Here is a 28,000-nt window from a genome sequence, read left to right as displayed (position 1 = left end):
ATTCTGCTTTAACTTCCTACGTGAGTCGTTGGCAGGTCGGCGGGGTAATTAGAGGCGCCTTTTGTCGTGTACAAAACCTTGAAAAGGATCAGTCATACAGTGCAGTACAAAACAGTATAAGTAGAAAAGTATATGTGTAACAGCAAATCACACATGAACAGAGCCGACAAACTACATTCCTGTTTGACAGAGTCTGGGTTATTTTGTGCAGAGAAAAGGTGCTCTAAGTAAAAAAGAAAGATCAGTAAACGTTTTGAAATGAGAGGCTTTATATATCGGAGAATTATGGGAGGGCTAGATAGTGTAACAGGTCTTGAAGTGATTTTTTTAAAGGGAGTCCTGATACTGGAAAGCTACTCGGATACTTGTAAGATCCTCTAATCAGCAGACTTTGTTCCATTGAAGTCGCTCTGGGAGTCCACCTCCTCCTCTGAGGCATCCTCAACCACCCTTCTGCCTCCACCGATACGCCGAGGTGTGCTGCTAAAGGAGGGCTCATTTCCACGCCTGAAAGGCCACAGAGATAAACACGACAAATATAAAACACAAACAAAATCCACGCAGTGAGAGGAGTGGCTGTGTGAAAGCTTTTGAAGGTTTGAAGTTTTGTTTGAAAACCACTCAGGTGTTGATGAAAGAGAGGATGTTCAGGTTGTGCTTTGATTACAGGTCACGCGCGCTGGTTATCTTTGTAACTCATATGACTCCTGGCTCAGGAGAATGAGTTTGGTTTATGGCAGTTAAACCAAGCACTAAGAAAAATACAGCCACCATTTCTCTCTCAGATTTCACAGGAGAGTCCCTGGATGGTTGATATTTTGGGGATTTCTTGCTTGTGTCTGATGAGCTGTATTTCTCTGAGTCAGGCTAATGAAGAAAACTTGAGCAGCAGGAGTGTGCACAGGAAAATGCAAAGTTCTGGTAAGCTAATCAGAAACGGTGATGGGGTAACTTTTAGGCGCAGAGGTACCTGCTGTGTTACTCCTTGGGTTCAGGGTTGCCTCTGGAATAGAGATGGACACATTGTTGTGCTTGTGCTCAGCAACGCCAACTTACTGAATGCTTCAAGTAAGAGGTTTACAACCCTCTGAAGAGGATTTTATTTATGTTTACATCAGGATTCAAATGTAGGAGTGAACTCTGACATCAGCCATCTTTAAGGGCTGTAAACCTCTGTTTGCTGTAACTCTTACACACACATTCACCAGACTGTCTACCACTCTGTGGTGGTTTTACTGCTGTGTTTGTGTCTGGTTGTAGCTCACAGCAAAAGGTGAAAAGGAAAACTCAAACACGCCCTGTAGCTCAGGGGAAAGACTCTTTGCCCCCGTTCTTTACCTGAGTTTGCTCTTCAGAGAGTTGACCTCCCGGCTCATGGTGTCGTTGGCCTCAGTGGCTTCATCCAGCTCCCGCTGCAGCTTCCTGCGGGCAGCTGTGGCACGTTGAGACTCCTCCTCTGACTCCTCCAGCTGCCTCTTTAGCTGCTTCATGCGAGTGTTCGACTTCTCTGCCTGGTGAGGGTACAAAGCACACAAATACAGAGTTACACAAACAGGACTACAAGTGGTGACCTTATAAAGAATAAATAATAATGTGTGAAGTTGTGCACCTGGTCTTTGTACTGCTCGGCCTGCTTTCTTTCATCTTCCACCTGCATCATCAGGTCCTTGAGCTTCTTGTCCTTCTGGCGCAGGCTCTTGGCGGCTGTCTGCTTATCTCTGAGGAAGAGCAATAAGGTCAGTGACTTACAGTTACAGCTGAGCTCCTCTAGCACACACACTTTCTCTGCATGCAAACCTGTTCTCCTGCTCCAGCTGCTCCTCCAGCTGTGCCACTTTAGCCTCCAAGGCAGTGATGGAGGACTTGAACTTGGACTTGACCTGGTTCTCCATCTCATGCAGCTTGGCCTTCAGCTCCTTGTTCTGGCGCTCCATCATCTGCCGAGCGCTCTCGTTCTTCTGGGAGGTGGTGCGCTCCGTCTGTAGCTCGTTGTTCAGCTGATCCACCTGAAGAGGGAGCATATGCATGGAGAGGAGTGAGGCCTCTGCACTCTTTCATCCCTTCAGTGTGACTCCAGTTTCTGCTGCTGTCTGCTCACCTGCTGTGAACTCTTCCTCAGCCTGTCATTGAGGATCTCCATGTTGCTCTGCTCTTCCTCCAGCTCCTCCTCCAGCTGAGCGATCTTAGCTTCCAGGCGACGTTTTTCCTCTGATAAGGCTGACCTATGAGTAAGAAACATGCCAGGAGCAAATATAAATGTAAAGTTCATTTTTGTTACCATACAAAAACACAAAACAGTCAGATCTCCACGCACTTTCCAGAGGAGTTGCTGGCCAGCTCATCAGACAGCTCGTCTCTTTCAGCCTCTGCCTGCTTACGCGCTCTCTCAGCTGCAGCCAGATCCTGCGAACACGTCAGAGATCATTTAGTCATCTCAAACCTCTGCCATAAATCAAGTTGCCGTCTTGTTCAGAATTAAACGAATAACCTCTTGAAGCTGCATCAGCTCAGCCTCCAGACTCTTGGCCTTCTTTTCGCTCTCCTTTGCTGTAGCCAGAACCTCTTCCCTGGCAGCTCGTGCATCCTCCAACTCCCTCTGGAAATCCTTCATCTGGCCCTGGAGAGAGGATGACAAAATTCAGAGACAGACATAGAGCAAAGAGATGATTTTTTGAGCGTCACATTCATGGGTTACCACATGCAACGCAGCACTGGTAGACTCTGCTCTCACCTGAAGCTTGCGGAGCTGTTTGATGGCCTCATCTCGTCCCTTACTGACCGTCTCGATCTGTCCCTCCAGATCTTTGATGTCTGTCTCCAGCTTCTTCTTAGCTCCTGCTGCCAGAGCTCTCTGCTTACGTTCATCTTCCAGCTCAGTCTCCAGCTCCCGAACCTGCAGAGTAAGCATCATCAGCGTGTGTGACTTTCTCTGATGCTGGATTAGATGACAGGTTTAGATCTTTCAGGTGTGTTTACCTGCTTGATGAGCTGTCTCTTCTTTTCCTCTCCCATCTCATCCCGTCCCTGGAGGTCCCTCTCGAACTGCGCCTTCAGAGCCTGCATGTTGACCTCTAGACGCAGCTTTGCATCTTCAGCTGCCTGCAGCTCGTCCTCTAGCTCCTCCAGCTGGGTCTTCATCTCCTCCACCTGGGCCTCCAGGCCTCGCTTGGACTTCTCCAGCTCGTGAACCTGCCACCATATTTTGCCAGATCACACACATCACCAAACAGAATCAAACCACAACATGGACTTTCTGAGCAAAAACCACGTCTATGACACATGTAGTGAAGCTGGGAATGAAACAATTTTCCAACCCACATTTTTCCCAACATCATCCTTGGAGCTGATCAGGTCTTCCATCTCGATCCTCAGGGCTTTGTTAGCTCTCTCCAGCTCCTCTCTGGAGTCCTGGGCCTCCTCCAGAGCTCTGGCCAGAGACAGAGCCTTCGTCTCCCTCTCTCTGGCCTCGGCTTCAGCCCGATCTCTCTCATCTGCGTATTTACTGGAGATGCTCTTCTCCTCAGCCAGCATCTAGAGATCAGAGAGCACAGGTGCACAGGTGTAACCAGTAATACAAATAATAACAAACATTTATAAAGACAGTGGTGAAACATGTTGTGCTGCTAACTGACCTGATCAAACTTCTTCTGTTTCTTCTCCAGGTTTGACACAATCTGTCTCTGGTTGTCCAGGTCCATCAGTGTGTCCTCGAGCTCCTGCTGCAGACGGTTTTTGGTCTTCTCTAACTTATCGTATGCAGCAGCCTTTTCTTCAAACTGTGTGTTTGCTGCCTCCAGATCTCTCTGCAGACGCTTCTTGCCTTCTTCCAGAAGCTCGATGTTTCCGGCCATTTCCTCCAGCTTCTTCTTTGAATCTGACAACTGACAACAGAAAAATACTCTTTTAAGATTGTGTTCAAGATAAAAAATCAACCTTCTTTCAACCACCAACCTCTAGTTAAACTGCGACTGACCTGGACGTTGAGGGTGGACACGTGTCTCTCCACGTTCCTCCTGGCCTCCATCTCCTCTTCAAGCTGCTCCTGTAGGCTGTTCTTGTCGTCCTCGGCTTGGCGCAGCTTCGTAGAGAGCTGCAGTTTCTGGCGCGTCTCCTCAGCCAGCAGTTCCTGTAGCAGCACATCAGATTAATCTGTGCTTTAACTCTGAACATTATGAGGTGTTTTAATCACCACTGAGAGGTTACAGGCAGACAATATCTGATTTAAAGAACTGAAATATAACTGTGCTGTACGAGTCCAGTTACCTGTGTATCCTGGAGTTGGGAGCTAAGAGTGGACACATCTTTGCTCAGTTTGATGTTCTTTCCCTCTGCTTCATTCAGAAGATTTGTCACACTCTCCAGTTCAACCTTGAGGAAGAAAAAGATCACTGGTGAATATTTTCTTAACAAAGTGATGACTCATTTTCAGCATGTAATGACTCATTTACTGTAATCTTTGAGCAGCGCTCCCCCAGCTCAGCCTTCTGCTTCTCGCTGTCGTTGAAGCGGGACTGTAGATCGGCCACTTGACCCTCCAGCTTCTTCCTCTTGTGCTCCCCGTCTTGTTTGGCCTGGGTGAGTGAGCGGACCTCTATGGTCAGGTCTGAGGTCTCTTTCTCCAGAGCTTGTTTTGCCTTTTCCAGGTTTGACTTCACCTGAACACAGAGGAGAGGAATCATGATTAGTAACATCCACATTTATAGAAAGAAAGAGGAGTCATCCTTTTAGAGGCAACATCAATTTGAATAAAAAAGCTGCTATTGGGAAGACGGTGTGAAAAGTTACAGGCTTACTCGTTTGGCCTGCTCCAGCTGCTCTGTGAGCTCCTCTGTAGCCTGGGTGTGTTTCTGTCTCATCTCGTGAACCTGGGCTTCATGAGTCCGGTTCTCCTCGTCCATGGCTCTCTTCAGAAGTGTCACCTCCTGCTCACGTTTGGCCCTGGACTCATCAACATTTAAGACATTTATGATATTTCACATAAAGTGATCGCCTCTGTCTTACATCCTTATTTGCCAAAAAAATCCAAGAACAAACAAATTTCAACAAATTTATTATTCATGTTTTTGGATGAATTTGAAGTTACCCATACATTCTTAATATGTAGTCACAACCAATCGTCACTGAATGTGTGTTCCTGTAAGTCAGAGGTGCATGGCTGACCTGAGTTCCTGTTGAGTGGCTGTGGTGTCCAAAGTGTCCTCCAGCTCAGATTTAAGGGCCTCCAGCTCCTCCCCAAGATCCCGTTTGATCTTCTCGGCCTTGTTCCTGGCTGCCCGCTCAGAATCCAGGTCCTCCTGCAGATCAGAGATATGTCCCTCCAGCTCTCTGATCTTCTTCAGAGCATTGTTCTTCTGAGCCGTTTCATCTTCTAACCTGAAAGCAGGAGGCAACACGGACACTGTCTGTGAGCATGATGGAAATGATTATCGGGATAAACTGAAGATGTTGTGTTTATACGCTTTATGGATTCAGGTGTATTCATTGTGAATTTGTGATAAGGTCTCAGTTTTATCATTCGTCACTTTACCTGGCCAGTGCGTTCTGTAACTCCTCCTCTTTCTTTGCCAGCTGGGCTTTGAGTTCAGCGATCTGGGCCTGCAGGTCAGCTATCTGCTCTTGCAGGTCATTTGACTCTGCCTCCAACTTACGCTTAGCTTTATCCAGCTCCTGTCGACTTTTCTCCTCCTTTTTCAAGCGGACTATGTGTAAAGCAGAGATAACAATGGGCATAAATGTTTTTTGCGGAACTCAGGATGTTATCTCTTGCATTGAAAATGGATTTGATGGTCCAGAGTACCTTCTAGTTCAGATATCATTGACTCATGTTTGTTTTTCAGCTTGGTGAGGTTCTTTGACTTCTCCTCTTCCTCAGCCAGGTTGGTACTGTAGTCTGAAATCCTCTCCTCCATCAGCTTTCTCTCCTAGACACACACCAACAGATCAGCTTCTTGCTTTTTTTTCCAGACAGTATCTCTGTTCGTCTTTTTTTTTTTTTTTTACCTTGAGTAGTTTGTTGTTGTGGTCCTCCATCACCAGAATGTCATCCTCCAGCTTTTTGATTTTCCCCTCACATGTGACCTTCTCCAGCTGCAGCTTCTGACGGGCATCCTCTTCCTCCTCCAAATGCTCCTCTAGTTCCTTTAACAGGAAAACAGAGGCTTCACCTTCACATATTATCAAAAATATCACAGCTGAGGATGAAAATCAGAAATAATCACATGTATGGACCTGCATCTGCTGTTGCATTTTCTTCTTGTCCAATAATAACGTCTGAGCACGCTCTTCCTCCTCATCCAGCCTTGCTTCCATTTCATGGAGAATCTCCTCCAACTCCTGCTTTTTAGATGCCAGACGAACCCTCATCTCCTCCGCCTCTGCATACAGCTCTGTCTCTGCCTGGAGCTGCTCCTGCAGAGCGTTCCTCTCCTCTAAAACCTGAAGGCGCAACACAAGACAAGATCTTTGGCATTGTTTCACTGTGAAGAAAGATACAAAATGCAAAAATTGTCAAAGATTTTTTTCATTACCTGCGTGTGTTTAAGGGTGACCTCCTTCAGTTCACTTTCATACTTTCCAGCAACTTCTTTGGCCTTCAGCAGTTCTTCCTCCTTCAGGCTCATCTCCTCCTCCTGACGGGTCACTTGCAGCAGAGGCTTGACCTGTGGTTCAGGAGGATGAGAAGCACCAAAAGTTTAAACTGGGATGTTTCTAATTTACAAAGGTATAACATTTCAAACCATGTACAGTAAAAAGTTTGAGGTTGTTTCATTACTATGATGAATAATTCAGTCACCTTTGTGAAGAGCCTCCACCACTGCCAGTTCCTTAGTTTGAGGTAGGCGGCACAGTTCCTCTGGATCACTTTCATGGCTGTGAGTTGCTGCTGTCTCTTGGCAAATGCCCTTTGAAAATATGACAGCGACACCAGTGGACAAAGTGTGAAAAAAAAGCTGAGAGTAAAAAAGTACAGGAGTCATATACAGAATCTAGCAGAGGTATCCCTTTAAAGGTAAAATACTTTGCACTGAGGGGAACCTCATTCAACCTGATTTCTAAGTCAGAAAAAGAAAATAAAAGCTTAAATGAACCCTGATTCTTTAACAGTTAAGCCTTATTGAAATGCTCTCTGAAAAGACAACCAGAATACGCTGTAAAAAGAGAAATAAAGAGACGAAGGAGTTGTGTGTGTTCATACTTTCTGGCCAGGAAGCCTCTGGCCTGAGCCTGGAAAGCGATGATGACCACAGTGATCTTCAGATCTCTCTCCTCCTCCAGCTGAGCCAGCACTCCAGTGCGGAAAAAGATCTTACTCTGTCCGATCCTGTACAGGTTGGGGTCCAAGTCTAGATGTTTGATCTAAACACACAGAGATCTGTTTGAAAGAGGCTCATGCAAACAAAGAAAGACTGCTCGCAAATGTCAAATACTTGTTATCATGGAGGGAAACGATCATCTTAAGTTTTTTACCATGAGGCAACAGGCCTGCTTGCCGTCCATGAAACCTTTGGGGATAGCGTTTGCAGCCAGGATCTCGTAACTACCAGACAGGAAAGAGAGAGGCACATATCAGGCTGTAAATTCTGCATTAGGTCAAACGAAACATGAAAACTTCTCTTTATAAGTATTTACAAGTCCTTTTAACACCCACTCACCGCTGGCGAAACTCCTGGAACACAATCCTGTTGGGAAATCCTTGTCGGCAGATCCTGATTCCCTCAAGCACACCGTTACATCTCAGCTGCTCCAGGACCAGGTGAGCATCCAGCTTCCCCGCCTGAGGAGAACCAGCGTATAGTTAAGGAAATTCACTTGATAATGACTGTTAACACAAAGACACAATGTACATGGCAAATGAAATAAGAGAGATTCTGATTTTATATTTCATTTCAACATCCATATGTAAACTAATTCCCCTCCAAGGCTGCAGACAGTTCGTAGTAATACACGTAGCAAAGACACATCACCAGTTTTCCAGTTATCTTGATGGATTTTTGCGACCTGTTCCTGCCATGTCTGATTTAATCTTGAAAGGTTTATCTGTCAGTGGTGCTAATGATAGCTTGTTTTGCTCACCCTCTTCTCGTGGTTGGGGATAATACATCTGACAAAGTTGGGCTGGGTGTTGTGCAGTGTGGTCATGAGTTTGGCCAGAGACTCCTTGTAGAGCTGCCCCACAGTTCGAAACATCCCCTTCTTGGTCTTGGAGCCGCTCGGCATGGAGCTGTCCGACATCTTGGCTATAGTGTCGAGACCCACCACTCTGTCGGCTGAATAAAACAACACATCATTAAAGTGTTCTTGTAGACTAACATGGCTGTAACTGATCCTTTCTTAGATTATCTTTAAACCAGCAAAGTCTTACAGTCTTTCCAGAGGTCTTGCACAAACTGGCTGGAGGAGTTGTTGAGCAGCCCTGTGACATTGTCATTCAGGGGGTCCATGTTCTTTGTCAACCAGGCTGTAGCGTTGTAGTCCACCTACAAATAACACAGCATCACTTCTGTTTGATCTTCTGTTAAATTTAGCATTTTATAATACATAAGAGCAATAATCACAGGAATATTGCTTTAACTGAAGTTACCAAATTGAAAATGAAGTATTATAATAATAAACTTTAGTCCTGTAACACATGTCTCTTCTTTCTCACCTTCCCAGCATAATGTAAGATGGAAAACTCTGTCTTGTCTTTGAGTTGCTTTGGTTTTGCAAACTTCACATGGCTCCCTTGAGTGTTCATAAGTTTCTCAACAAAAGAGATGTCTGTGGCTTTGGGGAACCAGCACTCTTCATCCAACAGGGCCAGGATGCCTGGAGGGTTGTTCTGCAGAAAATATGCAATAACAAGGAGATTTGAAATGACACACGCACAATGATAATTCTCGAACTATCCACAGCGGGCAGAGTAACTGTGTTTTTAAATTGTAATACATTTTTTATTGAATCAAAGCCACTCACGGGTCTCTCAATAAGCTCGATGCAGGGCTGCAGATCCAGCCCAAAGTCGATGAAGTTCCACTCAATGCCTTCTCTCTGGTACTCCTCCTGCTCCAGGATGAACATGGTGTGGTTGAAGAGCTGCTGCAGCTTCTCATTGGTGTAGTTGATGCACAGCTGCTCAAAGGAATTGTCCTGAAAATTGGAAAAAGGAAATCATAGTTCCTCAATGAAGTGAATGTCTTTTTCCTTTTGTATAAAATAAGCTGTTTACAATATACTGTATCACATTGTGTGTAGTCTAGAGTAACCCTTTTTTAATCGGCTGAATGTGCTTTGTAATTTTGGTGCTTCAAACCATAAACACAAGAGTGTTTGCTTTATTAGTTTAACAGCACTGTACTGGTTTCTGACTAACAAGTGTTCAGTAATTCATACCTCAAAGATCTCAAAGCCAGCGATGTCGAGGATTCCCAGGAAGGACGCTCCTTGCCGTTTGGTCTTATCTAGGGCCTTGTTGACTCGGGCCAGGATCCAGCGGAACAGCCTCTCAAACACAGCTTTAGCCAAAGCCTCAATAGCAAAGTCAGCCTAATGAATCCAAACAAACACACAGCAGATATCTGATGAGAGACCAAAGTAATGAAGTTTGTTTAAACTCTGCAGAGAAAGTTTGGGAAGTTTTTCATTACATGCGGTATTTTGTTTTATTTGTTCCTATGTTTTCACACTGTGCTCTCTCCCTGCAGTACCTGCTCTTTGGTCTGCGCCTTCTGCACCACCTCTCTGCCCACTTTGATACGAGGGGTGAGGATTGCTCGGGTAAAGTCTGTCACATTGATGCCCTGCAGGTGACACACCTTCTGGGCAGCTGGAGAGAGGAAAGGAATAACATGTTGGCTTGGTTTATTTTTTCACTTTTTATTTGTTATGATGAGGGGCTGTGGTCTCTGACCTGTGTTGTCTGGCATGGTGGCCTGCTCCTGGTTCCTCTCTTTTTTAAACTCGATGTTTCCCAGCTGCATGACCGTGGAGCACACCTTTAGGATATCTTTCAGAAAGAGACAGAAATGTAAGAGAAACAACACCGGCCTCTTATTGCATTTAACTCAGAGAAGATCAATGTGATCACTGGTACCAGTTCTCTCTTCCTCTGTGAAGCCCATGATCTTCATGGCCTCCATGGTCTCTTCAAACATCTCATCATCCTGCTGGCCTGGGATCTGAACATGGGCCGCGCTCAGGAAGCGGTAATTAGAGAAGGGCTCCAGAAGAAGCTCCTCTAAAGATATTAAACAAAACAGTTTATAACTCACCACCATAAATCTTCCGTTCTTCGTCTCCAACTTTTGCTTTTATCACTGAATTTTAATGAACAATAAATGCACAGCAGCACTTCATCGTCATGAACCCCGCCCAGCCTCGAACTGCAGAAGTGAAATCTGCACATGATCAGCTGCAGCAACAGTGCAGTGGGATGTAAAATTAACTCATTCATCTGAAGGAAACACTGAGTGTATGAACTCACCGCGCAGTTTGTCCATCGCGCCAGCAATCATGTAGTAGAAGATGTGAAAAGCTCGTTCTGTCTTTGCTTGTCTGATGCAGCGAGACTTCTCCAGCAGGTCTGAGACACGCAGCCGTTAAAGAACACACACACTTGTTGTATAATCAGCATCATTACCTTTCTCCAGCTCCGTGTGAAGATCAGAGTAAAATGTTAAAGTGTGTAGAAAAAAAAGAAAGTACAATGGCTGCTTGGAAGTGGAGTCTGTTTATCCTAAATAATTTTTTAGTCAACAAAACCTGTGTCCAGGATACAAGTTTCAATATTGGCACCAACAATGTAGCCGGTCACATCAAAGTTTATGCGGATGAATTTACCCTGTAAAGAGAATAAAACTTCAATAAATCATTGTAGTAATGTTGTCAGATATACTGAAAAAAAAACATTGAGTCACAAGTTACCGATTGCATGAAACTTACAAATCGGGAGGAGTTGTCATTTTTGATGGTTTTGGCGTTTCCAAAGGCCTCCAGGATGGGATTGGCCTGCAGGAGCTGCTTCTCTAGCTCCCCCTGGTGACAGTAACAGTGAAAAACAGAAACATCAGTTTTATAAACTTCATGTCGGCTGAGTCCACGGTGCAGGAGGTGGTGATTGGTGGGGATAGAGAAGTTTAGGTTGGATTTGGGTCACAAGAAAGTCCTCTGTATGCTATCACTGGTGTATGAAATACTTTTAAATCAAATTCTATATCATGAGTTAGCACAAGTTTTTGAGTCCTGAGTTTTATCAGCTGATTTTCTTTTAATCTATACTGTTACACAGATGAATGAGCTAAAGACTTATGTATCTGTTTTGGCAGGAATTGCAAAAAGCCCTGAATGATTATGTGGCAGGAGTAGGAGTGAGGTTATTCAGGGTCAGACGAGGCACCTGACTAATGTTAAAAGCATAAAGCCTTTGATGAAAGTCTCAGCATTCAGTGTGTCAGCATGTTAAAATGATTTTGATTCATAAACAGGGATGTGGGACGTGATTTTCTTCCAGTATGACTGCAGAGCCCGGTGGGTGGACCTGGGTGATGGTCTGTAAATGAGGCAGACACCCCGTCACTCTGCATCGGGCTAATCCATCTGATCAAAGGGGCCCATGTTAGCCTAGCATCAAGGTCAGGTGCTGTGGGCTTCTACCTTGAATACTCTCTTGCACAGAAACACTCCCTGTAAACGAGCTAAAGCCACAAAGCAGTAAAAGCTGTTTAGTAAGGAAATAAAGAAAGGAGGGATAAAAGAGACGGTAAGAATAACACGGCACATTATCATTTATTTGCTATCCTGTGTTTTTTTCACCAAACTTCATCTTTAATTATTTGCAAATGGTTTCTTTAAGTGATCAAAAGTTAAATCTTTTGTGGAGAAAAAGCAGGAGAGATACAGACCAGCTGAAGAAGTGAAGCTGAGAGTTGGCAGAGCAGAGAGGAAGGTCTTGTTCATTTGAGTCACTAAAAGAAAGAAAGAAAGCAGAGAAATAGAGCCAAGAAATGGAAAGAAGGTGATCCCACGTAAAGAGGATTGTTGAACAGACACCTTTGAAACTTAACACTTCAGGATTTAGCAAATCCAGTTGATTGATGAGTAACACAGTGACTACAGAAGAGAGAAAGAGCAGAGGGGCACAGGGGGAGCCTTCAAGGTCCAACTGAGGGCAAAAACTACACAGTTTTTTAAGAGTCCTCAGGGTGAGTGAGGTCAATTGCAAAGGGAAACCAGCGCTTTCTGGAACCTTCACCGACGTTCAGGGTTTTGAGAAGTTGAAATAGTTTCAGGAGTTTTAGGATCTCTTCGTTCAACCGTTTCCAAAACAGCCAATGCTGCACTAAAGGGACAAATGTGGGATGCTGAGGAGGCTGAGGAGGAGGGGGAGAGAAGAGGAGGAGGGCAGTGTTTGATAGATCAGGACAGAGATGGACATGCTCACACTGTGCTGTGTTCTCTCTGTGAGACCCTTTTACTGCCGGACAGGCTCTGACAGCGTCTCCTCTGGCAGTGAGAGGGTGTTCACGAGAGGATGGACGACACAAAACTCAACATGATTATCCACTTCAAGAGTTTTCTACCACTACACGTCCGTCACTGATCATTCGGCGGGTTTGGAAAGAACTACGATGATGTTCATGCAGTCTAAGTAAGCTCTGGTTGGGTAATCAGCTCTAAGACAGTAAGATCCCAGGATCTTGCCCCTCGGTGTCAGAACGATGATTAAAAAGTTCATTTATGAAACTCAGTGCCACTTGTTTCATGCAGTTTTCTATCCTAAGGAAAGAACACACACAAACACCACACACAAAAACACACTCCAGGTTTCTTCTTTACTCACGTAGGCAAACTGTGATCCTGATTGTTGCTATTTGGAGGAAATGGCGATATGTACAGAATTAAACTGAGCAGTTTCCTACATTTAATGAAGAGTCAGGGAACTGGCTGAGAGATCCAAACTCATTTTTATACAATGCTGTCTTTTTCACACATGTACTTACAGCGCTGCTGTCCTTTTTGCCTTTGTGTGAAGAGGCCACCACAGCCAGATACTGGATGACCTTCTTGGTGTTCTCTGTCTTCCCAGCTCCAGACTCTCCACTGGTGAAGAAGAGACGGAAAGGGATCAAACGATGTGGGGAAGAGATAGTGAAAGAGAATGAAAGGGGAGATGAAGATAAGAAGCACAGGCAGGTAGTCTGTTCACAGCTCAATAAGCCAGTTTAATTGAATAGAAATCATGTGCAGCAGAGATAGCTGCACCAACACCTGACACTAAGCATAATGTTATTGTTCAGTCTGCTTACTACACACTGATCCCTGTGTGCTCAGATCCTCTTAACAGCTACCATAAGCCCTCGCTAGTCAGCAGGAGTATGATTTAAAAATCTGAAACTTAATCCTCGTTGCTTGCATTACAGATTAAAAGAAAGAGTTTAAAACAAATGGGAAACAGCGAGCTCAGATCAAATCAATCGACGCCTCGATAAGGTGGAAAATAACTGGGCAGAGAGACAGGGGTGTATCACATGAAACAAAGCTGGTGTGTGTGAGATTTTACATATTCCAGTTCCTCAAGCTAAAAGACCAGCTAACAGACTGCTGGTTGAAGTAACTTTATATACAGAGAAGAAGCCTGTAATTTGATTTACAAAAAACACTGTACATGACTCACACCCCAAAACAAATCAAAAAGTCAAAGATCCAACATTTTTTCAGAAGAAATTTATATCTTTCACTTTTTCCAAACAGAAGCAGGAAGACATTCCTTCCAGAAAACCATCTTGGATGTTTAGAGAGACAAAGCTGACTGATACCAGAACCAGCAGCCAGCAGTCCAATAAACAGCCTCAGACAGCAGCCCATATTAGGCATGGGATGCTCCATGTGTTAGGATTTGGCAGCTTTGAGTGGAGTCTAATTACTCCATCATGTTCAGGTTAAGTAAGAAAATATGATGACATCCAGGTTCCTGCTCCGGTCAGCTGTTAGCTCTGAGTAAACTCTGAACTGAGTCTTTCTCTTCATAGACGTGGTCAAACAGTCTCTGCCTCTGCAGTCACTGACAGTTTTGAAGGCTAGTTTTGATACATTATTCATGTCGGGAGACAGACCAGAGACAGACCAATTATCGGCCGGGCTGATTATCAGGGGTCGATATTTGGCATTTTGAGGTATATCGGCATCTGCGTTTGTTTTTAAAAATCCGACAGCTGATAAGAAACAAATTTAAAACTGCGTTGTTGTGGCTCTGCTGCAGCCGCTGTGCTGTCTGCAGTCACTACTCAGTCCCCAGCACTGATTCACCCATGGTACCATCTGATAGGTTACAAGCAGAGTCATGGCTCGGGTAACAGCCAATCAGCAGTGCAGTTATTACAGTTATTGCAGTTACATTGAAATTTTGTAAAACTTTGTTTACTGTGGAAAACTTCAGCTATTTATTTTTTTAAGTTTTCATTTAACTTTATAAACATGCTGCTAAGCCTGAGAGCTGTTTGATAAACTCATGCTTAAAGGTATTTGAATGAAGTTAAGCGTTGGAATTTGTATTGTTCAAAATTTTGACACCAATATTTTCACTTTGACTGCAAATTAATATTGGCTTCAAATATCAGTTTCGACCTCCTTGACTACAAATAATCGGTATCATATCGGCCCGGAAAAATCCATATCGGTCTATCTCTAATGCACAGATCAACTTTCCCTAGTTCCGGTACCTGGGCTTTGGGTATTGACTGATACTGGTTCTGAACTGGTAGATACATGTGTTAACCCTTTGATGCCTGTTGTCGCAAATTTGCGACATACCCTATTTGCGACCTAGGTCTTGCTCTAGCTTAAATGACCTTTGTATCTCGTTATTACCTACTGATTCATTTTCTAAAGATCATATCAGATCCACTGTGTCACAATATATTGGTCAGGGGATGAACTCCTCATGTCTATATACATAATATAACTTAGTTATAGCTATTGTGTACTATACTCAAATTTACATTCTTCACCAAATCTAACATCTATAAGAATGCAAAATCACACAAAAAATCTATTTCAATAACTGTTAATTAATTCAGACAGTAAAGGGTTAGATAATAATCTGCATGCACTACTGAGCATATGGAATTACTGAAGTTAATGATTTTCTACGCAACAAAATATTTAAATGTTTACCAGCAAAAAAAATTTAAGAATGAACAGAAATCACAGACTGTGCATCAGAGGTAACATCCCAAATCAAGTAGCTGAGAGCACCAGAAAAAAAGGCATGGAGTCGCCTGGATAGGCACCATGAACTGGCCCCTTCCCACAGATACCGATCCAGCTCTGAGAGGCATCCCTAATTTCTTGTGGGTAATTTTCTTGTTTTTAAATCATTAATACATTAAGATGTTTTTAAAAAAATAGTTGCTCACAGAAATGAGACCAAAATTTAGACCACACAAAACGTTTCATGTGTAGTTGCCTGCAAACGTCTTAGAGTCTCCAGAAACTTCATCAATACATTTCCTCTTTTGACAGAAGTGTTAATTCAAGCTATAGCCAACAAAAGTATAAATAAGGTTAAGGAATCTGAAGTTTTAAATAACATCCTGAATCTTTGCAGCTGTCATGGGTCTAGTTGGTTGCAAAGATTATTGAAACAAGGAAACCAGTGACCCTGAGTTGACATCTCTGAGTGGAATCAGTTGATTCAGAGCTGTTTCCCATCCTCACTAAAGGGTGAAGAAATTCAAAGAATTTAAACACTGCACGGACAACCAGAATTCACTGAGACGAGAAATACAAGACTCTCTCTGAAAACTGAAGAAGTCCAGTTGAACATCTCTGTAACGCAAGCTGTAAATCTGTCTGTGGAGAGGCCCCCACAGCCCTCAGATTGTATAGAGGTTATTTATGTGAAATATTTATAAAACAAATGTTTGAATGAAGGTTTTAGATTCATGTCATGTTCTTATACCTAGCCTGGTTGCATAATGACTTAGTCATACTTTGTAATACAAATAAATCGATGTGTTTGGAAAATTATTTAACACACATTGGTTCTACGTATACATGCTGTTTGCATATTTTAAGTTAAAAAGGATCATTTCAACCACAGCATTCAAAATCCCTAGATCCCTGTAATGCAGTCAGTTTTTAAAGACATTTTAGGGTCAGATCATCGACTCTCACTCAGGAAATGAAAGCTTTGAGGAGTTTTTATCAAGGGTAATTAAAACTCCTTTATGCACCTTTTTATTTACTGGGCCATTGTTTTTTTCAGTAACTGTCGTTATACCACACAGAGGTCAGATCTCCATCAACACATGCAAAGACATGAATTATGATAGTTTTTAACACATTACTACAGTTTTATTAAGGGATGCTGGGGACAGCTGCTCTACATGGGATGCATAAATAACAGCCTTTACTGATCATCTTGTTTGTTGAATTTGTAAGTCTATGTGGAGACATTTCAAGGTCAAAAAGGGGATTCTAAAAAACATTTTAACATTTAACAACAACATTAAAGATACCACTAAGCTTATTTTAAACTTAATGCTACACAGATGCAAGGCCTCTGTGGAGGATAGCCATGTAAACCAAAGCACCAAAAGCACACAGTTGGAGCAATTAAACACATGTGAACATACATGTAGACTGAGAATGTCATGCATGACATTCCATGAAACTTCTCTCCCATATAAGGCTCCTGAATCCTGCAGAGACGAAGAGCAGCCATAGCTCAAAGTGAAATCTAAAGGTGTCTGCGTGAACCTGACTGATGTTCCAGAGGAATAGAGGGTTTGTTTTTCAGCTCTATGATGACGTGTTAACCCCAGAGTGTTGCTTTACACGACTCAGAATATCACTTCATGCTAGTCTTTATCTTCCTGTTTGCATCAGTGGGTACACCAGAATGGTGCACCACCACTTTCCTTTAAAAAGGATAGATAAATACTGCCAAACTTCTCTAGAAGTGTATAAAGACGTCTTAATAGTTGAGGAAATGAGCTGCTGTAATCAAAGAAACGATTGCATCCTGACTTCAGTACTCTAAGCTTAGAGCAGAAAGAGCCCAGAGGGTGGAAGAGCTCTTCATTCATTTCCTTTACTGCAACTTCTGGATGCTGGGCAACAAACATGCTTCTGTTTACGCAAAACTCTGACAGGAAAGACGGAAAACTTGGTGCTAGTATGCTGAACAGCTTCTTGATATCATTCAGTCAGTACAAAGAACAAATGGTGGGATAGATCCCTGCAGGGTGCCACTGAGATGTGCTGTTTTATGCTTCTACTTGTATTTGGTCCAGCTTCACTCATCTGAGTCAGTGCATACAAACCCTCCCTCCTGAAACAAATATCCCTTTGAATAAGTTTTTCATGGATAATTGTTTCAGTAAGAATGGCTGGGGTCAGATATAGAGCACAAGCCAGTGGTATCTGTAATTTGCTTAAAAGAAGCAAAGAAAAATGGTAATAATTAATATAAAAAGGAGACGCAAAAGAGCCACAAAATCAGAGTTAAAACAGGAGTAAGGTCACTGAAACATGGGATGAAAAGTAAACTAATGGTTAATTTGTTTTCAGTGAATTAAATTAAAGTTTATTCTTGTCTACAGACATTTTCTTTCGCCCGATGCTGCCAGAAAGCAGGAGCCTTATCACTGACTGACTGACTGATACCCCAGTCAAAGTTTTCAATAATTAGTTTGAAACAAATAAACAAACAAAATGGAGCCCAAACATTTGGAGAGCTAATCTGGTTCTCCCATCAGGATGCAGGGCACACTTCCTGGCCCAGGGTTAGAGAGGAGGGCAAGGCCACAGCCCTCTGGGAGCGCTCGTCCAGAGTGGCTCCGATTGAATACAAAACAAGAGCAACAATAATCCCAGAGAGCAGCTTTCTGCATTAAGTCTGTGAGTCAGTGACAGCGTCTAAAACCCCCTGACATCTTCTAAATGACTTTTATTTTTTATACGATGAATCTACGAAATGTAAGACCAGAGACATGTTTATGCAAGCATTATGTAACTGTTCTTCCACACATACACAAACACAGCCCTCCTTCTAGTATTAATGTGATGTCCAGGGAAAAGGTCAAGTAAAGGAGACAAAGTGAGAGTTTGAAGATGAGGAGTTTTTGCTTACGTGCAGAGAATGGACTGGTCCTCACGATCTGTTGACACAAAGAAAGTTTACAGTGTTAGGTAATTGAAGTCAGAGATGTGGAGTCAGTGAAGAACGAGGATTTCGTGTTTTTCTTCTGGGGTTTAAATGCACTGTATGCCACTTTTTTGTCACATATGAAAGAAAAGTCCCTCCAGAAAAAAAAAAAAATCTTGACTCCAGACTCCAGATAGGACTTTGTTTAAAGTTTAATGGGGGCAGCGTGATCTGTGACAGGTTCCCACTAAAACCCAACCTTGAAACTCAACTCTGAATGTGCTGAGCAGTGAGTCATCAAAATGTCTCTGGGGAGAATACGGTGAGTCCATGTAAGGCTATTTTGTGACTGCACCCCCTATAAAAACCCCGAGGGAGTGCATCGAGCACTGCTGAAAGGAAAGATAACCTTTGCCATAAAATCTTTCAGTAGATGACTTTCTGAGAGCGAGACACTGATCTAAAAAAAAAAAAAAGACCCAGCACAGCACATTCTCCCTCAGTTATCATCTTCATACAGTAAAACACATCATTCATGTACAGCACTGACCACTTTATCACACCACCCACACACACACACACACACACACACAGTTACAGTGTGAAGTCATCCCTAAACTGTAAACTTATGCTGTTTCTGTGTTTGGACTCAAGCTCCTTTTTCATTCATTTCATTCCTTGCATACACTCACAAATCTGAGCTCGTTCCCCCTCTCTGCACTTCCTAATTAAGGCACATGGAGGTGTGTGTGTGTGTGTGTGTGTGTGTGTGTGTGTGTGTGTGTGTGTGTGTGTGTGTGTGTGTGTGTGTGTGTGTGTGTGTGTGTGAATGTGTGTGTGTGTGTGTGTGGGGGGGGGGGGCTTTCTCAAAAAATCCACACCCAGTTTTACACCAGACACTCAGAGCAGAAACTATTGTTCTTTTTTTACAGCAAAATCAGGTGCGTCTTTGCACCTGTCTGAGGTACCGCTAACACACCCTGAATACAGAAAATCAACACACCATCATCTGCCGTGAGAGGCAGAAACCTCCCTGTGGGAATTTGCACATTTTTATCTCAGAGACATCAAAGACTGAGGCACAATTTTAAAGGAACGGGATCCCAGCCAAGATTGGAAGAAGAATGTTTTTAAAGCTTAGGAGATTTATGTGGATTTGCTGTGGTTATGCCCCACTTCCACTCTAATATGTGAACTGTTGATGCTGTAACACTGGGTGTAGAGCAGCCTCCATCATTAGTCACCGCTCCATGGGAAATCTCACTGAAGCATCAACAGCAACTACTCTCCCCATTCACAAGCTCGTATAATAAGAGCTTACAGAGGGTTTAGAGATGTGTGGATGACGTCTTAACCTTTAAGTTAAGTATTTATACTGCACAGAGACTGAAACACTATATTATGCTTTTGGTTCTTGGATATACATTATTTATCAAAGTGATTCTCCAGGATGGAACAAGTTGGGTCCTATCACAAGGTTTAGGGCAGAAATTACGCCTACAGCAGTGTTTTTGTGCAGCAGAAGCCCAGAGCGCTCGCACCAAACACCCCCTCCCTGCTCCTCTGCCGGTTTCCTCTGCACTCAGACGGGGCCATTTTTTACTTGACCAAGAACACAAATAAACGGACTCCCACCGAAAAAATCTGATATCAGTCTGCATTCACGCTTCACTTTGCTCGCAAAGTGAACGGCAGGTCGTCCTCGCTCTCATAATCACTCATCTTTACGTTGTTATTGCATAATTCGTCCTGGCAGACTACCTGCATTTTTATATATCTGGCACGCTGCGCGCGCGGACTGATACACTAAGCGGTGAGCGCCTCGTAGCCAGCTGTGGCTCTGCAGTGGAGGTAGCCCCGTTTTAGGACACGATGAGAACTAGAGCCTTATTTAGCAGTGGTTTTGTGTCAAAGTAAAGCGCTGAAAATTCTCTAAATAAAGCGTGAATGCAGACCGATATCAGATTTTTTCGGTGGGAGTCTGTTTATTTGTGTATTTGGTCAAGTAAAATATGGCCCCGTCTGAGTGCAGAGGAAACAGGCAGAAGGGGTAATTTCTGCCCTAAACCTTGTGATAGGACCCAACTCGAGGTGTCCCAGTCCGATATTGATTTTGGATATCGGTCCGATATCAGCAAAAAAACAAATACCGGTATCGTATCGGAATGCATCTAAAATCTCTGATATAAGCAGTCCATTCCAGACCCTGCTCCGGCTGTTTTTATTTGATTTATTTGGGTTATTTTCTGGGTCTTCTAATTTATTCTTTATTTTATTCAATTACTAGTATATTCCTATGTTTAATGTTATAATTTCTGTTACCCATTGGTTAATGATAAATGGGTCAATTTTTTCCTCATACCTACTGTTCCTTGTTTGAATATCACTTCATCAAGCCTTTTCTAACATGACAGACATACTACAAAATAAGTAATAAAAGTATCCATGTTTAATGCTGATATCGTATCAGATTAATATTGGTATCGGTCAATACTCAATGCTGCAGTATCAGTATCGTATGGGAAGTGAAAATATAATATCAGGACATTCCTAGACCCAACTTGTTCCATCCAGGAGTATCACTTTAAGGCACCTTAGAGACACAAAAATCCTGTACGCTAACAGAACTTTTTTTAATTTTAATCCCAAAGTCTAGAAAATTCTTCGTAATTATCATCATCATCAACAACTGCAGCAAGTCCACTGAAACATGGAAAATAAAGGCACTGAACCTCATCTGTGTCCACACTTTGCTAATGGTCAGCTCTGTCTAACTGATGAAATGTGTGGATGAAAAACAGGAAGTGATCATATTCCAAAAAGCTATCAACAATCATGATGCAGCTGTTATGACATTACTGGAATTGCAATCTTTTGTCATTTATTAATAAACATCTCAAAGTAAGCGTTAAAGGTTTCCATCAGTATGTCGTCTGTAGGACCCACTTTGGTCATCCTGCTCTTCTCTTTCTTGCACCCACGGATGACAAAGCTGTTGTGAAACACCTCCGGCTGAATTTATTGCTTTTCACATTTTAACCTTTAAAACTGAACTGGTGGTCAAATGGCTTTAGCTTTAGCTGTTTGTTTAGCCTGAAATCAGTCAATGCAGCATTGACTGTTCATTTTCAAGTGCACACAGCTTCGGACGGGGTGGTAATGTCTGATTTTTTTTTTTTTCATGAGCCAGTCTCCGTCTTGCAGCTGTATGGATTCTTCTGCAGGAATGAACAGCAGAAGTGTAACCCAAACACCCTCATAAACACCAAGCAATCCGCCTCTTTCTTGTTTACTTGTGACTCTGTGTTTACACAGTATGACTGCAGCCGAACATACAACAACATCCTGTGTGCCAGTCTTAAAAAGCACCAATGTAAACATATTAAACACAGTTGCATTTTTAAAATTCACTCAATCAGCAGTACCAGAAGCCCAGGGCAGTTTGGGTTATTAAAAACTGTGAGTCAGAAAGAACTGGTCAATTATAATCATCATTCATTGTGGAGTAATCCATTCATCTTTTCTCCAGTGTGTCCCAATGAGAGCAGCTTTATGATCAGTCTGTGGTGTGACGTGTATTTGATGATCATTAATGTCCACTCTCTGCAGTCAGAGGGTTATGATGGTACATTTTTGAGGACCAGATAATCCTACCTCCTTTAAACTCTCAAAAACAGTTGCTTCCTGACTTAACTCTAAGTCCTGTCAAAACATCAAGCTTCACTGGGAAACTAAACAAACCAGAAGATATTAGTGCAATCTTAAACCCATTCAGATACATCTCTATTGCAAAGATAAAAAGTCAATGAGTTTACACTGAAAGTATTTTTTGATTTCATTGAAGAATGAGGAGGAGGAGGAGGAGGAGGGTGGGCTACTGGAACAGGAAATGTTTTACTGCCCTCCACCCATCCCTCAATCCAGATGTCAACTCCTCTGAGAGACCATCCTCACGTCAACATGACGTCCAGTGGGCATGACCCCCTGGAAGCATAAGAAATAGTTTCTATGGGAAAGCAGCCACTCTGAAGTCGTACCAGTCCAGGGTTTTCTAAGAGCCATTTACTGTAAGCACGACTCTGCCAGGGCCAGTGTTGTCACCTATACGAAACACTGACTCTCAAATAGTCCATAAAGTGCTCGTTTAGATTTGATTTATACTAGAGCTGAAACGATTCCACGAATGATCCGAGGTACTCGATTACAAAGAATACTCGAGTAATTTTCTCTGCCTCAAGGAATCGTTTAATTTTAAAAAAGATCAAAGAGTGGTATTTCAAATAGAGCTGAGGCCATATTAAGAGAGTTTTCAGACCCCTCAAGCTACCTCTTATACAAAATAGCAACTAGCAACAAACCTAGCTTCTTTTCTGGAGTTTGGAGACTAATGGGTCATTCTACAAAACGGGTGCCATTTGGGTCCGCAACATCTGATGAGATGTACAAGGCACAAAAAATGTCTCAAAGTGTGTTGACAAATTTTGGAGCTACCAAAGCGAGTGCTCTTATTGACATGCTGTATCAGAAAATTCTATTTCTTAAAGAGAAAAATTTTCATTTGAAAAATAACTGCTCTTTAACTAAACAAAAATATATTTTATCCAATGACTCGATTAATCGATGGGATTTTCAGTAGAATACTCAAATACTAAAATATTCGATAGCTGCAGCCCTAATTTATACCTTGTTGGCACACGTAGAGGAGAACTTGTGACAGGCAGGTGGAGCTCTGAAACAGACTGTGCTGAATAATAAACACAGTTCTGTGTTTCAGAGCATCAGCCAGGCAGGAAGGCTGGTTTGTGGGTTTTATAAACCACTTTGTATTCATGACATGGGTCAGATGCTGTCGGCTGTCATCACAGAGACAGAAGTGAGACTTTTACCCCAACACGATCTCACTGTAAGCTCACAGCTTCAACTGCACGGGCCAAGGTGTTGATTTTTCACGAGTGGTGTCATTGAGTTCAAGTGTCCCTTATTTACTTTATCCAATTCCTTTGGTATTTGGCCCACTCAGCTCCTGTGATATGAGTTTGCAGCCTTTAACAGGATGTACCTTTAATTTGTGGGACACTCAACAAAACAGAAGTGATACTACTCTCCATCACAGGACAGAATAGAGAAAAATCAACGTAGAAGGGCTGGAGAGTTGGAGATAGTCCTACCTTGCATCATGTTCCTGTAGGCGTTATCAGCGATAGAGTAGATGTGAGGGGGGACTTCGTGTCTTTTTTTCCCTTTGTACATGTCGATGATCTTCTCTGAGTAGATGGGCAGCATTTTGTAAGGGTTCACCACCACGCAGAAGAGACCAGAGTACGTCTGAGGAGAAAGATCAAGAGGAAGGAAGGCGTATGTGAAGACTTTCTGCACTTGTCTTTGTTCTTTTCTTTAAAGTGATACTCCGGGATGGAACAAGTTGGGTCCTATCACAAGCTCTGGGCTTCTGCTGCACAAAATCACTGCTGTAGGGGTAATTTCTGCCCTAAACCTTGTGATAGGACCCAACTCGTTCCATCCCGGAGTTTCACTTTAAAGAGAACAGGACATTTGACAACTCATAAAATGTGTTTTCATAATGAAAAGAAAACTGTTCAAATCTAAACCAAAGTTAAATTAATATGCTGCCTCATGTTTGAACAAACAGCTGTGTGGGAATAATGTTTTCACTGTATACTCACATAAATAAGGCCAGAGAAGTACCTCTCTCGGATATTGTGCAACACAGAAGCTTCGTTCAAGCAGGTGAGCTCGGCCATGTCCTCCACCTTGCTGAACTTGGGAGGGTTCATCTTCTGGATGTCATCCTTGTTGACTGTCACCTTCTTGGCGTTGTCAGCCAGCTCCACAAGCACCTCATCACCGTGCTCCTCCTTGACGCTGGCGGCCTCGAAGCCATGCCTCTCTGACGGTATCCATACCAGCTTTTTGGCTGCCCAGTCAGCCTGAGCCATGGGGCTGTTCAGAAAGTCTTTGTCTACGAAGAGGAACTTCTCGTCCTCGCTTGGGGCCTTCTTGGACATCTTTGGTTAGGGTGAAGGGCCAACTGTTGGGAACAAATCATTCACATGTTATAAAAGAGTCAGTGGGAGAGCAGGCAAAAGGCAGAGGGAGGGTGGAAGAAAGGAAGTAAAGAACCCAGGAAAGAGGAAACAGAGAAGGGAAGGAAACAGATGCAGGTTTGATAGAAAGTTAGTTAAGTATCAAAATGACAGTGACATCTTAGAAATTATGAAAGTAAAATGATGCAATGTAATGTTTCAGAGTTACATTTAACAACCACACCTTTATAAAACACATCATACTTCACATTAACTCCTCCTCAAGCTTGTTTCTGTTTTTCTTTGAGGGTAAAAAGACGCAGGTTGCTCAGCTTCATCTAAATACTGCTGTAAGTGATCAGTCTTTGGTCTAAAGGCCAGGTTACTGGAGTGGTCTTCCTGTGATTGTAACTCAAAGGGTTAACATGTTTCATCCATCGGGGAGTTCCAGAGAGCAGCCATTCTCACAGACCTCCACCCCCTCGAAAACCAGCACTTTCACACACCCCACATGGGAGACACACACGACGCCTCCCCCCTCTTTAAAGATGGTCAGATTGAAGCTGTGAAGTTGATATTAATCAACTCAGTCAGAGAGACGAGGATGTTTCATGAAAAACTCTATCTGGAATATCCCAAAACACAAATGTTCACAGGTAGTTACTCAAACTGAAACATTTAATGGGTGCTTAATGGACAGCATCCATTTCTTCCACGTCTTTCCTCTTCCATCTTTCTCTCCCAGTCTCCTGCTAGGAGGCTCCAGTCTCGTGCTGTGATGACCATATAAGGGCCCCTTCTCTGGAGCAGGACTCTTTTCTGTGGACCTAAACAGCAAGGCAAGTGAACTCCCAAACAAAGCCCATATAGGGAATAGTATGTCTCTCACTGGCTTCGTCGTTTACTCCAAAATGATAACAGCTAGGCAGAGCCTGAGGGGGGGCGAGGGGCTTTAACAATCATGCTTCTCATGGGCCCCTATCTGCAACAACTTTTACATGCATTGGACTGTGGCTTGATCATGGAAAAGGTCTGGGACTCAGCTTTGTCTGCAACGAGTGACACCTGCACTTTAAACTACAAACAGGACCAGATACCTGAATCTGTTTCAGCATACAGGTCAGAGATGTAGCTGTGTGGAAGGTATTTCAAAAATGTCATCATGCCCAACAATTTACATAAGATTTGCTAAATTGGTTGAGCGAGTCTAATACCAGGCTTAAACCATATCATGATATGTCAAACTGGATTAGCCTCTGAACCGCTGAGGATAAAGTTTAGTAGTGCATGGATTACAGACACTGAGTCAATCCTGTCCACAGGCTGCTCACCCCCCCTCCCCACAACCCGTCTGTACTCTTTACACTGGCACACAGTGTAATTGAGTGGGAACTATGTAAAACAGCCACTGAGCCTCCTGAGAAAGCCTAAAAATGTTCTCCAGGGAGCAGCCAAACCAAATCACCCAGAGACTAATGAAAGATGTCGCATAAATATTAACTGGAGATGGAGACAGACACTTCCTTATTCAAAAACTGCAAAGCTGGTGGATAAGTGCAGCGAGCCAAGCAGGAGTCCCGAGGAAACGAGGAGGAGGAGGAGGAGACCAGCTGATGCTTTGATGATCAGTGATTTCTGGAGATAAAAGTAAACAGACTCTTCCTGACACTCCCTGTGTTTGAGTGTGTGCAGCCAATCCAGAGACCCTTTAACTCTCCTCACTGCTCTGGTTGTTACCTCTCTAAGGCCTCTTCTCTCTTTCTGTGTTGTCAACACTGCTTTGCTCAGACAGGGTATCTCCAAGAAGTCTGTCTGCACTGGAGTTGACGAGATAACAGGTTGTTAGAAACGGACTGGATACTGAAAGCATGGCCAGGGCTTCAGCCATCACAAGGCTGTTGGTCGACGTGTGCATCTCCTGCCTCAAGACTTGACAAATACTCTATCATAATTACATGAAGAGAATATGAAAAGAAGTAATTTGGTGTAAATCATGCCAGAAAGGAACAACAAGTGCACCACACAAACTGACACTGGCCAGAGTCCACTCAAAGATGTACCATATCCCTCTCAAACTCACTGAAGCCTTCGTTGGTTCCAGTTTTAGCTTCAAACACATCAACTCAAGCAACAATGCTGAATCTCAAATGTGTCAAAAAGTAAAAACCTCGCCTTGAATAATAAATAAACAAGTAGAAATGTCACCCAGGAGACTCAGTGACCTTTCTATTTATGGGTGAAAGTTGGCCTGAGGGGCCTGTGAAGGACTTTACTCATTTCCTCTCTTGGCTGCTTCACAAACATTCTTCCAGTTATCCTCTTGTTTAAGACCTGTCACATTAAGATTCACAAAGTGGTCAGGATTAATTCATAAAAAAGGATTAAACCATAAAGCAGAAAAAAGTCAAGTTGGTGATAAAAATTTCATTTTTTGACAAGGCTTTTTAAGCTCACTCTAAAAGTTGGGCCTGTTTTAGTGCCAGGGAAATTATCACAAAACCCATAGAATGAAAAGAGTTTGACTAAAATAACACCGGTTGTTAAAAATGGTCTACATTTTTTTGTACAGAACAAAAAGAAAAAGGAAAACAGTTCATCTGAAAGTTTCACACATTACTGTAAAGCATCCTCTACATGTTTCATTGGTGTCAGTGGAAACTGTCACATGTGAATTCTTGCTGTAGTGTGTGCATCTTTAGCCTCAACTGTGTGACTGTCGAGCAGCTTTATACAACCATATTTGGGAAACAGGAAACTCCATGGTTAGAGTCATGCCTGCATCTGTTTTAGCCTATTCAGACCAAACTTCCCCTTATTTCCTTTTTGCTGCAGTCAATGCACCATCATTTTCAATGTATTTGAAAAAGGCTCCCTCCCAATAGGACTGAAAAATAACAGCAAAGTATAAACAAACTGACTCCTATTGTTCATGCATTTTTGTTCTTAAGCACAGGGCTGAAGTGGACACTACCTGAATTTTCTAAAGTGGTTATCACAAAAGTTATGCCTATTAAAAACAAAAACAAACCACTGAAAACGACAATATACGCTTTATTTTTTCCACTTTTGTATTTTAGACAGTAAATTAGTTCTGAAGTTCGTTTTCAGTTCGTATTTAACTAATGTAGCCGCCCCAAGCGTACGCTGTTAGACTTAGCAAAGAGTCAAAGGGATACAGTTTGACAGGTGCACCAAAGCATCATTATTTTAAAAACCACCCTCCACAGCAGGATTCATGGCATACTTACATGTTGTTGAGAAATTTGATTTCAGGGGAGTTTGGACTTGAAAAGTCAGGGTCTGGAGCGTCGGGCGATGACGAAGTACTCCACAAAAAGCACAGTCCAAATGACCCCCGTCAGAATCAGAACCTTACCATTTAAACTGCGCACTGCTGCACGAGGGTGGAGCAGCACGAGCTATCCCTCCTCCTCCTCCTCGCGCATCGTCCGGCTGCAGGCTCCGTTAGCATCATGAGCGGGGCAGGAGGCAGAGGACATGCGCAGACAGGTCCGCAGAGTCACGGGGGAGGCATCATGGGAATGATGGGGCGCTGAACGGGAGCACAGAACACAGATGATCAAAAATGTAACTGTTAAAGGAATAATAGAGCCTGTCCGAGAATACAGGTGTGTGTGACAACAGAAGAAACGTGTCAGTTTCCTGTATTTATGCTACTTACCACATAGAAATTTGACTTGGTAGCCTTTTAACTACCTGTTTGAGAATGAAAAGCAATTTTATGTACATTTGTTAAATGACTAAGCTATCAAAATGAGCTAAACCACCAGCCACGTCAAAACTAAATTGTATGAAGAGGCTACAGATA

The 28,000-nt window shown here is 42.9% G+C and overlaps 1 protein-coding gene across 3 annotated transcripts; it reads right to left on the bottom strand.

The window, feature by feature from the left end:
- Positions 1-45: 45 nt before the first annotated feature.
- myh11a (myosin, heavy chain 11a, smooth muscle) lies at positions 46-27,601 on the bottom strand. Of its 3 annotated transcripts, XM_074696926.1 has the most exons (43): positions 27,420-27,601; positions 23,812-24,176; positions 23,296-23,452; positions 18,113-18,140; positions 12,978-13,077; positions 12,818-12,844; positions 10,921-11,013; positions 10,756-10,819; positions 10,463-10,561; positions 10,073-10,216; positions 9,890-9,985; positions 9,687-9,805; positions 9,373-9,525; positions 8,956-9,129; positions 8,648-8,821; positions 8,363-8,477; positions 8,074-8,267; positions 7,653-7,774; positions 7,468-7,537; positions 7,196-7,356; positions 6,794-6,902; positions 6,528-6,659; positions 6,229-6,435; positions 6,001-6,138; positions 5,798-5,921; positions 5,528-5,699; positions 5,161-5,373; positions 4,794-4,938; positions 4,449-4,655; positions 4,264-4,368; positions 3,974-4,126; positions 3,633-3,881; positions 3,319-3,531; positions 2,977-3,189; positions 2,732-2,893; positions 2,489-2,617; positions 2,315-2,403; positions 2,099-2,222; positions 1,798-2,006; positions 1,610-1,718; positions 1,339-1,511; positions 971-1,003; positions 372-507 (listed from the first exon to the last, which is right to left on the bottom strand). In XM_074696926.1, the coding sequence occupies exons 2-42, from the start codon at positions 24,151-24,153 to the stop codon at positions 979-981; spliced, it is 5,832 nt and encodes a 1,943-aa protein (XP_074553027.1). In that variant the 5' UTR covers positions 24,154-24,176; positions 27,420-27,601; the 3' UTR covers positions 372-507; positions 971-978. The 3 variants fall into 3 exon arrangements, with proteins under 3 accessions (XP_074553011.1, XP_074553018.1, XP_074553027.1); XM_074696910.1 differs by lacking the exon at positions 971-1,003 and having other exon boundaries at positions 46-507; positions 27,420-27,600; XM_074696917.1 differs by lacking the exons at positions 971-1,003; positions 12,818-12,844 and having other exon boundaries at positions 46-507; positions 27,420-27,600.
- Positions 27,602-28,000: the final 399 nt, after the last annotated feature.

This window comes from Halichoeres trimaculatus, unplaced genomic scaffold, assembly GCF_033239565.1.
Source record: "Halichoeres trimaculatus isolate MK-OKI-2021-1 unplaced genomic scaffold, fHalTri1.1 fHalTri1_scaffold_2, whole genome shotgun sequence".
In the NCBI taxonomy this organism is placed as follows: domain Eukaryota; kingdom Metazoa; phylum Chordata; class Actinopteri; order Labriformes; family Labridae; genus Halichoeres; species Halichoeres trimaculatus.
The sequence above is the reverse complement of the archived record's forward strand: the minus strand, read 5'-3'. Positions and strand labels throughout refer to the sequence as shown.